A 14940-nucleotide genomic window follows, 5' to 3' on the forward strand; every position below is an offset into this window, starting at 1 on the left:
TGTGCGGGCCGGTGTGGCGCCGCGCCGCCGCGGGCCGGTTGCCGTCGGTCACTGCGTTTTCTTCTCTTCCGGTCCGGGCCTCAGGGTGGCCGACATGTCGGCCCCAGGTGAGAATCCCCTCCTGCCGCTGTTGGAGACTTTGGAAGATTCGTGCGCCTCCCCTGGAGAGCTGACCGACGCTTACCTCGCTCTGACCAGGTGAGGACCGTTGGTGGAGGGAGGCTTCGGCGCTCTAGGGGCCAAAGAACATGGTTGTATGGGGAGCGCGAGCGCGGAAACAGTTCCCATTCGTCTGCATTGGCAGAAGTAAGGACGTCGGGGTCGCGAACCATTCGGGGTGCTTACGCTGTGCAGCGTTCCTGGTTGCAGCACCTGAAGTGTTTATTTGGATGAAGGGACCTGCACGTGTGTCTTGGAAGCCAGGAATTAAATTTTAAAAGTGTCAGCTGGAAGCGGTTGGAGGCGTGGTCTTCAGTACTCCCTCTCCCCTTGTATTGGGGAAATGGCAACCCAGAATTGGTTTTTAGAGTGTTAACCTGGTTTTTGTAATTGCAAAATAAGATTTGTAAATTTTTGTCAAGGGTCTTATAAGGTTAGCAGATTTGTAGGGACTACCTTTCCGTTTTCACCTGTTCAAAGTGACAAAATTTGAATTTGCTGTGGAGGCAAAATCATTTTAATTAAAGTCATTTTAATGTAAGCGGTATTACCGCCTACATTTATATACGGGTTAATTCGTATATTTTTTGTAGTTTTTGTATCTTAAGCACTGGGTCGTTTTGGAAATATTGAAAGTTATATTTAAAAATGTAATACAAAGAAAAAAATATAGTACAGGTATTTAAGGCGGTTGAATCCAGTATTTTGTTTAAGTCTTAAACTTATATTCTCTTGCTTTCAAGTCGTATGACTGGAGAAGGAAAAGAAGTCATTCTAGAAATTGAGAAAAATCTTCCTCGGCTGCACAGAGTTTTAAAGGTCTGTATTAAATAGTTTTTCACTTTGGGCATTAAAACCACCTAACTGACCTATATGAGCAATCTGAAATATTCACTGGATACTTCGTATTGATTACTTAAAAGTTTTTCAGATACTCTTAATTATCTTGCCTATTTTCTTATTTTTCCAAAATCTGAGTTTTTGCTTTTTAAATTTTTTTGCAGTGAGGATGAAACCCAGAGTCTCAAACATTATGTGTTCTGCCACTAAGCCACACCCCTAATCCCTAAGTTTACTATTTAATTCCCATTTTGCAGATGAAGAAATTGGTTTAATTTGTCTTAAGTTGGCTAGGGCTTTTTGAATCCAAAGGCTATGCTTTTATTTTTAAAGCAGTGATCAAAGAGTAATCTGTTTTGTTACCTTTTGGAAATGTACAGTACTTCTAAGTTAATGATTCTAAATTTAATTGTCCTTGGTCTACTCTGTAGAAAGCATTCATATTTCTTATTTTCACTCACTCTGTTTTTTCCATTTATGCTGGTTAGAAAATAGTTATCGTTATTTTTTATAGGGAGGTGGTATAGTTTAAAATCATACCTTTTTTTCTTGACTACTTGGCTTCACGACCTTACTTGCTTGACACCTAACATTTTTATTTTGTTTTGAGACAGGGTCTTCTGTGTAAGTCCAGGCCATCTTTTGAACTTGGCAGTTGGTCCTCCTGCCCCAGCTTCTCCAGTGCTGGAATTATAGGTGTGTGCCACCACACCTGGCACACCTAACTTTGTAATAGTCTGGTTTTTGGTTTTTATCCCTGTCCCCCGCACCCCAAACAACTCAGGACCTTGCGCTTGTGAGTCAGGCATGGATGGCACCACTGAGCTAAATCCCTGGCTCTAATAGTCTTGTTTTTAGAATGAAAAGGTTGAAATAAGTCTCAAAATTTTATTTTTAGAGCTCTGTTTTTCAGATAAGTATTCTTTGAAACATTCTTGTGGGGGTTTGGGGGCATTGCTCAGTGGTAAAGCACTTGCCCAGTGTGTACAAGGCCCTAGGTTGAATTCAATGCCAAATGAATAAAATTATTGTATATTAGCATGCTTTCTGGCTAAACATTAAAGCATTTGAGATGTTGACTTAAGTATAGCTGAAATAACATTTTTTTCCACATAAACAGGTTATTGTGTAATATTTATTTAGTATTATATATTAATATCATTTCGCTTTCCTTCATTATTATATTCTACATTCCAGCAGTATATTTGATGTGAAGACATGCACCTTCATGTACAGTACTTAATATTTGAGAGCAAATGGGATCAGAAACCCTATTGCATGAATTTTGAGTCAAGTTGCACTGTTTCAAACTAGGTTTGTATATAAAATTCCTGATGAATTATCTGGAAGCACATGGAAGGTTAGTAATAGAACAGTCAGTAGGAGTTTTACATGAGAATTAAAAGGAAAATTGAATTCCTTCAGAGTAGAAACCACATTAAAATAGAATGTTTGAATGTATGTGACTGTTTAGAATTCTGCTGGAATTGTCCACAGACTTACCATTTTTTCTTATTTTTTTTTAATTTTTATTTTGTGGCCCTGGGGACTGAACCCAGGGCTTCAGGGAGGTAAGTGGTCCGTCTGTCACTGATCTACATCTCCAGCTCATCTACATTTTTGAAGACAAGACTAATTATTGCTTGGGATTATAACTGGTGAAATACTTGCTAGGTCTAGACTGAGGGTTAGATATTCAGTACTATAAGGAAACTGACACTGTTCATGTTTGTGAGGAAATCTGTTTATTGCGAGGAAATCTGTTTAATAAAAGGTGATTACAGCCTGCTCTCTAGTAGAAGACTGAGGTAGGAGGATCACAAATTCAAGCCCAGACTTAACACTTTAGCAAAACTGCATCTTGAGGGGCCGGGTAAAGATATAGCTCAGTGCTGCCACTGCCTCCCTCACAAGCACAAGGTCTTGAGTTAGCTCCCCGTTTAAAAAAAAAAATGCATCTTGAGAAAGGTCTGGGAATGTAGCGCAATGTGAAGGCACTGGCTTCACCTCCAGTACTAAAAGGAAAAAAATCATAGCTATGTGCTAGCTATTGTCCAAGAGATAAGAGTATTAGCTCTCAAAGTCTTAGCCTTATTTGGTTATTTGAGCAAGTTGCTGTAATCTCTTATACTCCAGGTTTGGTCTTTTGGTTTTTCTTAATTCCTAAATAGGTACTCTGAGCTGGCCATGGTGGTTCATGTCTGTAATCTCAGAATCTGTAATCTCATCATTTGGGAGGCTCAGGCAGACAGGTAGATATAAGCCCAGCCTGGCACTGTATGGAAAATTTTTTAAAAGGACTGAGAAGGATACACGATAGGAAGGTCCTGGATTCACTCCCAGGACCACAAGAAATGATTGAGAATTGTTTTAAAGTACCTAACACATTAGGTACTTAGGAAATGTTACATGCCAATCTTTTTCCTTTCCCAGATTTAGAGAAATGTCTGTCCACTGAATACTTGGTTGATGATTTTGCATTCGATCCTTTTGCTTACTTTTTGCTTCTTTGTGGAGGGTTCTTGCTCCTTTTCTTTATTTCTTGTCTAATAATTTTAGCAATTTTCATCCGTTGGCTTTTTTATATTGCTTTTACGTGAATATTCTTTATCTGTTAATAAAAATGCTCTTTCAGTTGATCTTTGTCTAGTTTCCTCCTTTCTTTGCCAGACTATGTAGTTTACTTTCTAATCTTTTTCACTGGCACTCAAAGGTTTGTTGGTTGGTTTTATTAAAATGTAATGAACTGCTTATTTTATAATTGACTTTTGACTTCTAAATTATTCTGCAGTTGTACTTGTTTTTAATAAAAGTGTTTCTGTTTTTGTAGATTCACATTTCCAGTCAAAACTCAGAGCTGAGTAGTGCTGCTCTTCAGGCCTTGGGCTTTTGCTTGTATAATCCCAAAATTACTTCAGGATTATCAGGTAGATAAATTTATTTATGACCATTGATGTTCAATTTTAAACTCTAATTGTGTTAGTACTGTTATCTCCAGATAAGTTTCCTAATTTATGGCTTAGGATTTACTCTTCAGAAGGAATGTTCAGATTATGTTTAGATTGTCATTGCCTAGACAGTTCAAAGTTTGGTATTATAAAATGTGTAGAGGGCCAGGATTTAGCTCAGTGGTGATACTGCCTACCTCACAAGCTCAAGGTCCCGAGTTCATTCCCTAGTACCAAAAAAAAAAGTAGAAAATATTTAAGTATAGTTATAGGCTGGGATTATAGCTTAGTGATAGAGTTTACAAAGCCTTCCATCTGATCCTCAACGCATGTACATGTGATTGCTGTAAAAATGGAATGTTTTGAAAGGAAGCATTTTAATTTGAAAGGTAATAATAAATCATTTGATTATTCAGGCATATGCCCTAACAAGCATGCTGAATTCAAAAGTTCTTTTACAGTGGTAATAAATGTGGAATTGAAAATACAGAATCTGATCTATTTTTGAAGAAATAAATACTGTTATTTAGTTAGTAGTTTGCCATTGTAAGGGAAATCTAGGAGGTCATGTTTAGAGGAAAACAAGAGTAGATAATAAAGATACCGTAAAGTTGGCTGTCAGCTTTTTTTCCCTAGTAAAAGATTGCTGCTTGTTCTTTTTTATGTGTAGAAGTGAAAACAACCCAAGGTATTTAATTTTGGAGCAGAGTTATGGTATCCCCCCCCCCCAATAAGAGGGATCAAACTTAGGACCTTGCACTTGAGAGGCAGGCACAGCATCACTGAACTAAATCCCTAGCCCCTGGGATTTGTTTTTTATTTATTTATTTTTTTCCTTGAGACAGGGTCTCACTATAGTTCAGGCTGGCCTTGAATTTACTTTGTAGCCCTGGCTAGCATTATGAGATTTTGAGATTTAAGCATTGCGGAAAATGGTCTTATGTGTTCTTCATTATCCGAGTTATCTCAGTTGTACATGTCCTCTTGGAGTCTATAGCTATATTTGTTTTCACTGAATGCACTTTCCCCTCTTCTCTGGATTTTGTATTTTGAAAAATTTGTATCAGTGGTGGTTTTGTTCCTTTGGTTCTATATTTAACTTTTTGGATAGAGAAGTATGTTACTATTCTTTAACGTGAGATTTTAAACGATTGTAAACTATTGCAGTAATTAAAATGAAGATTGCTTCCTTTTTAGAAACAAATATTCAAGAACTGCTTTCAGAATTGAATAACATTGTTAAAAGTTCAGACAAAAATGTACGTACCAGAGCTCTTTGGGTGATATCCAAACAGACATTTCCCACTGAAGTTGTTGGCAAAATGGTGAGTGTAGTTTTTGTTTGTCTTAACTATATGGCAATAAAGACAATTCTGGTCTATTTGATTTGTATTTATATGGTTCTGTCTTTTAGGTATCCAGTATAATTGACTCATTAGAAACAGTATTCAATAAAGGAGAGATACATTCCGCTGTTGTTGATTTTGAAGCATTAAATGTTATCATAAGGTATGGTTCTAGGTACTATGCAAATTGGAATAATTGTTTTGCAGGTTTAATTTTTTGGTGGTTTGTTTTTTTGAGACAGGGTCTCACTATGTAGTTGAGACTGACCTGGAACTCACTTTGTAGCCCAGACTGGTCTTGAACTCATAGGGATCCTCCTGTCTCAGCCTCCCAAGTGCTGGGATTGCAGGTGTGCTCCACCACACCCGGCTGTATGTTTAGAATTTAAGGATTACACTAGGTTTGGTGGCATACACCTGTAATCCCGGAAACTACACAGAATCCCAGTACTCAGGAGTTTGGTGAGGTAGGAGAATCTGCAGTTGGAAGTCTGACTAGGTTACAGCAGTGAGTTCATAGCCCGCCTGAAATACACAGACTTCTCAAAAAAGCAAAAGTAAAATTGCTTAAAGGATTGGACTTTTGGGATATATTTCCTGTGGTACGGGGAATTCAATCTGGAGCTCCAGCTGACTTGGGGTTTTGGTATAAAGTAGATGTTAAAAGAAGGAAATATCAGGAGGGGGATTTGGCTCAGTGGTTTCACCGCCTGCCTTGCTAACGCAAGGGCCAGAGTTTAATCCCTGGTACCAAAAAAAAAGAAGGAAATACCTTTTAGACCACAAAGTTAAAGGAAAAGAAAAGAGGAAGAAGAAGATGGATGTAGATTTCCATAAATTGCTGAATTTTAAATTTTTTACTGGGAAGTTTTAAAAAGTAAACTCTCAGTTATGTTTCTGCTGATAAAAGGCAGTTCTGGTTTTAACATATTCCCTGCTAAAGCTTTTTGCAAGAGCTTTAAAAATATACAAATTTGTAAGTGGACGAGAGGGGTTGCTTAGGAAGATAGTTACAGTGCCTATCAGGGAACAGAAAAATCCCTTATTCTTCTTATCCTACCCTCCTTCAACAAGCTAACAATACAAGCTGTTTCATTTTCAAATTTTTTAGTTGAATTGTTTCATATTGTAATGCTTATATCATGGTTTGCTGGCTGTCTTCTATAAGAATGTCGAGTTTAGTAGTGTAACTAATTGGTATTATTAAATTTTATATTTGGCTTTCTGAGACAGGGTCTTGCCATGCAGTTCAGGCTTTGAACCCTATTTAACCCATGCTCCTCTTGTACTCAGTGGCTATTCTCCTGCCTCAGCCTCCGGAGTCATGTGCCACCATATCCGGCTAAATTTTCAGTCTAAAGAAATGTGTTATCCTTATTTAAAAATTTTTGTAAAAACTGGCTGGAGGCTTAGCTCTGTGATGGAGTGCTTGCGTGTACAGCGTAAGGCCCTGAGTTCAGTCCCTAACACCACCCCCAATTCCAGAAACTTTATAGAAGTATACAAATTAGCAAGTAAAGGTTTGGTCTCTCTCTCTATGCACAATGTATATTTTCTAAAACAAATGGGCCATTAAGTGCAAAAGAGCCCTCTCGTTGTGTGGTTTGTTTGTTTTTTTTTGATACTGGGTTTGAACTCAGGACCTTGTACTTGCCAGGCAGTCACAGCACCGCTGAGCTGCATCCCTGGCCCACTTGTGTAAATTTCATTATGTTACTTCTTTTCCTTGTGGTATAAAGTGAGGTCCCGCTTGATTTCTCTATTACAGGCTAATTGAACAAGCACCAATTCAGATGGGAGAAGAGTCGGTAAGGTGGGCAAAGTTAGTCATACCTTTAGTGGTTCATTCAGCACAGAAAGTACATTTGCGGGGAGCCACTGCTCTGGAGATGGGAATGCCATTGTTGCTTCAGAAACAACAAGAAGTAGCATCTATTACAGAGCACCTTATGACTACTGTAAGTATTATATTATGTAGGGATTTTCTGAATACTGCATTGGAAGGTTCTGTACTAAGCCTAAATTTAAATACAGTCTGGGGTCATACTGGTATAACTGTATTATGATCTAGGGTTTAAACTTAGAATTAAAACAGTTGAATAAAGAATTGCTTAATTTAGTGTAGACAGATTTCTCCTATTTAATAATGCAGAAGAGAATTGTCTTTCTATTACAGTCTAGATATAACGTTCATAGTGAATAGAAAGTGGATATAGAGTAGTTAACGCTGATTTAGTACTGTTTGGTTATTGTATAATTCCCAGTAGATATAAATTCAACACAAAAGCTCATCTAATCTGCAATTTTCTACTTAATATTTGCTTCAGGTCTTAGGTTTATGATCCTTTGTTCTTATAACATTTGTTGAGCATCTGTTATATGCAGTGCACTGGCATACTGTAGTGCTTATTTTCTAGTGTAAAAAAGAGAGGAGGTATATAGTGTATTAAGTGAAGAATACTATGGTGCAGCAGGCACAGCAAGGAGAGGAGTAATGAGGTGGTCATGGCAAATTAAAAAATTCAGACATTAGAATAGTGATAGTGATGGCAAACCTATTAGAGGCTCGGTGCCCAGATTGCAACCCAAAACCCCTGCTCAGCTGCTGGGGTGATTTGGCCAACAGACTGCCCACTGCAACACGTGTGCCGTAGGTTCACCACCACTGCATGAGAACAGTGTCTTGAAGGGAGTATGGAAGTTAGCCATGTGGACAATATGTGGTAAGTTTGTTCCAGACAAGGAAACCATGAGTGCAAGAGGGCCTGCTCTTACTGTGCACCAGTTGGTGTTTAGGGAATACCTTGCCATGTGGCAGCATTGGGAATGAATGAGGATAGCAGAATGAAAGATAATGTCAGAAGAACAAAGGACATAATCAGATGAAACATTGGGGGACCATTGTTTTTACTTTGTATGTGGTATTAGGGATTGACCTCAGGGAGCACTGAGCTACATCCTTGGCCCTTCATTTTTTTATTCTTTTGCAGTACTGGGGATTTACCAGGATCTCACACATGCTAGGAAAGTACTGTACACTAAGCTACATCCCCAGAGTGGCTCCCACTACCTTTTCTGGTTTTGTGTGTATGTTTGTGTGTGTGTGTGTGTGTGTGTGTGTGTGTGTGTGTGTTTGAGACAGGGTCTCACTATGTAGTCAAAACTGACCTGGAACTCATTATGTAGCCCAGGCTGGTCTCACAGTGCTTCTCCTGCCTCACCCTCCCGAGTGCTGGGATTACAGGTGTGTACCACCATTCCTGGCTTTTATATTTTGTTTTTTGAGATGAGGTCTTGTTAAATTATCAGACAGGGCTCCTGAGTAGCTGGCATTACACATGTGAGCCACTTCCATCCAGCTTTACTCTGACTTTAATAGCCCTGTTTGAATGTTCTGAGCCTGTATGTGATACGTACTGGCTCAGATTTTATCATACTTTCTTGTGGAGCTGAGGATTGTACTCAAGGCCTTTGCACTGAGGCCCACCCTTAATTGTTTATTTTGAAATAAGGTATCACTAAGATTCTAAATTGCCAAGTTGTCCATGTAAAGGGATCGTTCTTACTGTGGTTAGCATGTGAATGTTTGAGCAGGAGCTAGGGAGACTAGATGGATTACAAGATACAGTACTGCAATAATTCAGGCAACGAGGGAGCCTGGATTCAAACAAACAAACAAAAATAGACCTGTTTGTAACATTTAATAAAGTAAGTTAAATATCTTTTTTTTCTTTTTTTGGTACCGGGAATCGAACTTGGGTCCTTGCGTTTTGAGGCAGGCCACCAAACCGCTGAGCTAAATCCCTGGCCCTAAGTTAAATATCTTTTGAGAATAGTTTTATTCTGAGAAGTGTATTTATATTTAATAGCATTTATAAAATTCCATTTTTGTTTTTTTGGGACTGGTCTCACTGTGTTCCAGGCTGCACTCAAACTTGATATGTAGTCCAGGCTGACCTTTAAGTTGGGGATCTACCTGCATCAACTTCTAAGATGCTGGGATTAGAGGGATGTACTATCATTCCCAGCTATTTATACATTTGAGTTTAAATTTTCTTAGATATTTCTTATCCATAAAACTAATTATACATGTTTTTTAATTAGTGTGACATTACTACATTATCCTTTGAGCTTTAGTTAAAAATACGCATCCTGAACAGGGTGTGGTGGCGCACGTCTCTAATTCCAGCACTCAGGAGGCTGAGGCAGGAGGATTGCTGTGAGTTCGAGACCAGCCTGGGCTACATAAGTGAGTTCCAGGTCAGTCTCAACTACATAGTGAGACCCTGTCGCAAAAAAACCAAAACCAAAACAAAACAAAAAAAACGCATGCTGAAATTTTCAGGAGAAAGTATTCAGGTAGGAAAAAATATGATGGATTGATGGGTGGTGGGATGACCAGATATGTGATAAATGTTGTGGTAAGTATGTATATTTAATGTTTGGACCTTGGTGTTTTGTTTGAATATATATTTTTTTGGTACCAGGGATTGGACTTGGGTCCTTGCGCTTGGGAAGCAGGCAGCAGCACCACTGAGCTAAACTCATGTCCCCATGTTTGAATATTTACTGTAAAACATTTCAGATTTGCTATGTGTTTTGAAGCTTTCCTTGTTTTTTGGGGAGAGGGATAATTGTAATAATTTTATTTGAGAATTTTTGTGAGTTATTTCTATACTTTTTTTCCTCTGCACTTAATGATACTGGATTTTTTCCTTTCCATGAAGATTTGTTAAATATTTTACTTTTGTTTGCAGAAATTAATCTCAGAACTTCAAAAGCTATTTATGAGTAAAAATGAGACCTATGTTTTAAAATTGTGGCCCTTGTTCGTCAGACTTCTTGGAAAGGTAAGTGCCATTGGTTTTTCTTTTTTCTTTTTTTGGTACAGAGGATCAAACTCTGGTCCTTGTGCTTGCAATGCAGGTGGCAGAACCACTGAGCAGTAAGTCCCATTGAATAGTCCATGCTTCCCGTGTGCCAGATCCTTGAATTTTTTTTTTAACTTTCCATAGTTCAGTCCATCTTTGTTTATTCCTGTTTGCTTTTTTATATAAGCATTCAATTTATAAAACCCTCATCAATACTTAATATCATTTGTAGATAGGCACAGAGTGGTAAAGAATTTGACTTACTCAGAGTGTGATTTCAGCTAAGGTACAGAAAGTTTTGTTTTGTTTTTTTTTTCTTTATCTTTCAAGTTCTAAACAAGTGTCTTTTTCATGGTCCATTTAGTTATAAATTTTTTGTACCTCTTTTCTTTTGGTGATTTCATTGTTTGAAACTGCCCAGTAAAAAGCTTAAGTGCTGTCTAGTTTCTGAGTACAGAAAGGTTGTGTTGTGATGTGTTAAATAACCTTTGTTCTGGCATGAGCTTTGAGTTCAGTGGTATGTTAACATATACCAATAAGGTATCCTTAAATGGATAAACATAAAAAGTTATGTAATGAAAACCATAAAACCTTGGTTTGTGAGCATGATTCTTTTATTTTGGTAGTGGGCATCAAACTTGGGACCTTTTGCTTGTGAGGCAGGCTGTGGCACCACTGAGCTAAATTCCTGGCCCATGATTCATTTCTAAAAATGCTTTAATACAAAACATTTGAACATCAAAGCTAATTTCCCCATACATAATGATGGAAACTTAGATGATTTGTTCTACAGCCCAAAGGTAGTCAAAAATTTGATTATAACTGTAATACAAAAATAATAAAACAAAATATAAAGAATAAATTAACCTGCACTTAATCTTTTTTTTTTTTTGTTACCGGGGATCGTACTCGGGACCTTGTGCTTGCAAGGCAGGTAGGTAGTGGCACCACTGAGCTAAATCCCCAGCCCAACCTGTACTTAATCTTTGAAAACCTTAGTGGCTGGTGTGAGGGAGATGAGAATTACTGTGTAGGACAACTTTCATGATCACTAACAGAATTACTGCTCTCTACTGGGTCAATGGAATCTTTTAATCTTTTGTGCAACTTTTTTATTTTGTGCAACTTTAATAAGGAGCCTATCCAGTGCCACTTGCTTTTAGCCTCTTTTTGGAGTTTTTTTTTTTTTTTTTCGGTTTTGGTTTTTTGAGACAGGGTCTCACTGTGTAGATGAGGCTGACCTGGAACTCACTATGTAGCCCAGGCTGGTCTCGGGGATCCTCCTCCCTCAGCCTCCCAAGTGTTGGGATTATAGGCATGCCCCACCACGCCTGGCCACCTGACATTGTTCTTAAACAGATTCATTGCACTGCTGCAACTTTATTGGGATGGTTCTTTCCAACAAAGTTTTGCGCTTTTTCCCACCTTTTACACATCTCCCAAATCTCATTTGAAGTGAGAGAGTCTACCTTTTTTCCTTGTCTGCAGAGGAGATCTCCACAATCTTTTGTTGTTGTGAGACAGTTACACCGAAAAGAATATTGGCTCACGTGATGTTCCATGTCACACATTACTCATGTTGTATTGGAAGACATTGCTTGTTTTATCAAGTTAAAATTTATTAGCAGTGTTTTCTTGTCTTGCTGAATATTCTCAAAACAAGTTATTTGTAATCCAGGGTTTTACTGCACTTGGTAATCATAGCTGACTGTATCATAGCTTTATGTATTTGATGGTGTACCATTTTTTAGAGTGTATTCCTAAATCTAAAAAATTTACTGAGGGCTGGGGATTTAGCTCAGCAGTTCCGTCGCCTACCTTGCAAGCTCAAGGACCCGAGTTCGATCCCCGGTACCCCCCCAAAAAAAATTTACTAAAGCAAGTGGGGAGTGGTGGTGCACACTGTAATCCTCCTACTCATGAGGCTGAGGCAGGAGGATTGCTGTGAGTTCAAGGCCAGCCTCGACTACATAGTGAGCTCAGGATCAGCATGGACTATGTAGGGAGACCCTACCTCAAAAAAAAAAAAAAAAATTTTTTTTAAACCAACAAAAAAAGGTTTACTCTGAAATAGGATGTTGTACTGTGCTAGAGATTTGCCATGTGTTGGTTGTTTCATCTGTTCTTGATTTAATCTGGTGTTTTGTTCATGGTAGCACTAGGAATAGTAGCCCATTTATGTACATCAAATAGACTAAAAGCTTGTAGAAGGCTCTTCCATCTAAGTTTGTATAAGTACCATCTAACTTTGCCCAGTGATGCATTTCCTATCTATCTTTAATGTGATGTGTGACTGTTTTTAATTTTTTCAAGTGCTGTGTAACAGAATTATTTTCCAGATACTTTTTTTTTTTTGAGACAGGTTCTCACTCTGTAGCCCAGGCTGGCCTTGAACTTGCAGCGATCCTCCTGCCTTAGCCTGAAATACCTTTTTTCAGGTTGTTTTCCTTGTTCTGTAGAAATAAAAGTGATGTATCAATCTTGGTGTATAACTGCTGGATTTACTATCTCTAGTAATGTTCTTGTGAATTGTTTTCTGAGTCAGTTGATTGTATATGTATGTTTGTTGTTTTTGTTGTTTACTTTTGTTAAGATTATATGTGATTTCTAGCCTGTTAGTGAATTTCTGTGAAATTTTCTTGTCATTTACATTTTATTTTCCTTTTTAGATATTCCGTTTCATTCATATTTGGAACTGATTTTGAATTTATGCAGTTTAGTTGATTGTAGGCCTTTTTTTTTATGGTGATACAAGTATTGAACCCAGGATCTACAACGCAGAGTTACACAAGTGACAAGAATTTGGGATTCTTTTGTCTCAGACTGAAAGGTGGCAGAATTATAGTATAGGCGAGTGTGCCTGGTTCTATTATTTGCTTTAGCAGATGTTACCATTTTCTACATTTTTTTCCCCATTTGTGAGGGCAGGCATTTAATTTTCTGCCTATTTTAACCTACCTGAAAACATTTTTAAATAGGCTTTTTTTTTTTTAACTAATACGATATATTTTTCATATAGGTGCAGTGTAGGCATCCCTAATCTGAAGCTGAAAATGCTCCAAAATCTAAAACTTTTGGGTCCCTTTGCTTGATATGAGACGTGAAAAATTCCACACCTGATCTTATGTGATAAATTTCAGCCAAAATATGGGTGAATTTAAAATACTGTATGAAATTAAGTTTAGACTCTGTATGTATACAAGGTGATTATGGAACATAAATTAATTTTGTGCTTAGGCTTGGGTTCTGTCCCCAAAATAATCTTATTATGTACTGTATATGTAAATAAAATCTGAAATATTTCTGGTCCCAAGTATTAAGATACTCATCCTGTATCTATTTTCTTTCTTATTAGTCAGATACAATTTGAAGTATGTCTAATTATTTTATTTTCTCTGTTGTAAAAGTGTTCTATATTGTACATGATCTATTTCATTGATCTTTATGATCTTGCCTTTTATAAGTGTAAGAATTATGTTGTAACATAATAGGTTTTATGTAATTTGTCTTCCTTTTAGACTTTGAAATCCTCAGAACGTATATTAAGTAAATTAAGAATAGTGTCTATTTTATTTCTTGAAGATCAATACTTTGAAAATAGTTTTATTACAGGCAGTGAAAGAAATAGGCTCTGCAGAGTGAGTTTGGGTGAAGTAAAATTAAGAAAAGAGTACATCCTGCAGCATGAGTGTGGGCCACCATGCAAGAGAGAGAACAATGGCCAGATCAATAATTTCTTGATAATTTTTCTCTTAGACCTTGCATCGAAGTGGGAGTTTCATCAATTCTTTGCTACAGCTGGAAGAATTAGGATTTCGTAGTGGAGCACCTATGATTAAAAAAATAGCTTTTATTGCTTGGAAGAGCTTAATAGATAATTTTGCTTTAAATCCAGGTACGTAAATTAGTATTTTTTGTTTCCTTTGAATTCATTTCTCTGTTTTACATTTATTCTTATTTATTTATTTAATTTGAGACAGAGTTTTGTGATGCAGTTCAGGTTGGGCATGAACTCAGTTGTGTAGCCAGGCCAGTTTTGAAGGAGAGGTGATCCTCCTGCCTCAACCTCCCCAGTGCTGGGATTAGAGTTGTGAGCCACAATGCCTGGCCCATTTTATTTTAAAGTAAGACTAAACAGTGATACTTTGCACTGTTATGGAAACAGTATCATTAACCTTTGTTTTTGAGACAGGATCTTGCTATGTAGTATAGTTTGGCCTTGAACTCACTAGTCCAAACTGGCCTCAAACTTGTGACCCTCCTGCCTCAGCCCCCTGAACGATGGGACTACAGATGTGTGCCAACATGCTCAGCAGTATCATTATTTTTTTATTTTTTTATTTTTTTTGGTACCAGGGATTGAACTCAGGTCCTAGCACTTGCGAGGCAGGCCACTAACCGCTGAGCTAAATCCCCAGCCCAGTATCATTAATTTTTAAGGAAACATGAGCAAATTTGTAGTGAAAATAGAATTTAAGAGGACATTGTTTAAAATTGTTAATGTAACATTTGTTTTAAGTTAGTTGAAAAACTGAATAAAGTGAAAAATACCTTTTGTGGTATTCTAGCACCAAGCTAAACATTCAGGTTTCTTCTTGGTGCTATAAATTGAACCCAGGTCCTTGTACATCCTAGGCATGCACTCTGTCACTGAGCTACATCCCCAGCCTAAGTGACAGAGTAGTTGTAAGAAATATATATATGAAAGTTGGTTTGACTGATGTTTTCAAGGTCCTTTGGAATTCTGTCTTTTTTTTTTTTTTTTTTTTTGGGTTT

The 14940-nt window shown here is 37.5% G+C and overlaps 1 protein-coding gene across 3 annotated transcripts in view; it reads left to right on the top strand.

Moving 5' to 3' along the window:
- The first annotated feature begins 6 nt into the window (after positions 1–6).
- The window catches only part of Rif1 (replication timing regulatory factor 1), a 56870-nt gene continuing 41936 nt past the window's right edge, over positions 7–14940 (top strand). For all 3 annotated transcript variants that reach the window (XM_010604661.3, XM_010604663.3, XM_010604662.3), the window contains exons 1-8: positions 7–198; positions 903–978; positions 3830–3926; positions 5145–5272; positions 5362–5456; positions 7062–7251; positions 10051–10143; positions 13921–14059. In XM_010604661.3, the coding sequence (XP_010602963.1) occupies positions 95–198; positions 903–978; positions 3830–3926; positions 5145–5272; positions 5362–5456; positions 7062–7251; positions 10051–10143; positions 13921–14059 (922 nt within the window). In that variant the 5' untranslated portion in view covers positions 7–94. The remainder of the gene's footprint in view (positions 199–902; positions 979–3829; positions 3927–5144; positions 5273–5361; positions 5457–7061; positions 7252–10050; positions 10144–13920; positions 14060–14940) is intronic.

The sequence above is a fragment of the Fukomys damarensis genome, unplaced genomic scaffold (assembly GCF_012274545.1).
Source record: "Fukomys damarensis isolate Sample0158 unplaced genomic scaffold, DMR_v1.0_HiC HiC_scaffold_29, whole genome shotgun sequence".
Lineage (NCBI taxonomy): Eukaryota > Metazoa > Chordata > Mammalia > Rodentia > Bathyergidae > Fukomys > Fukomys damarensis.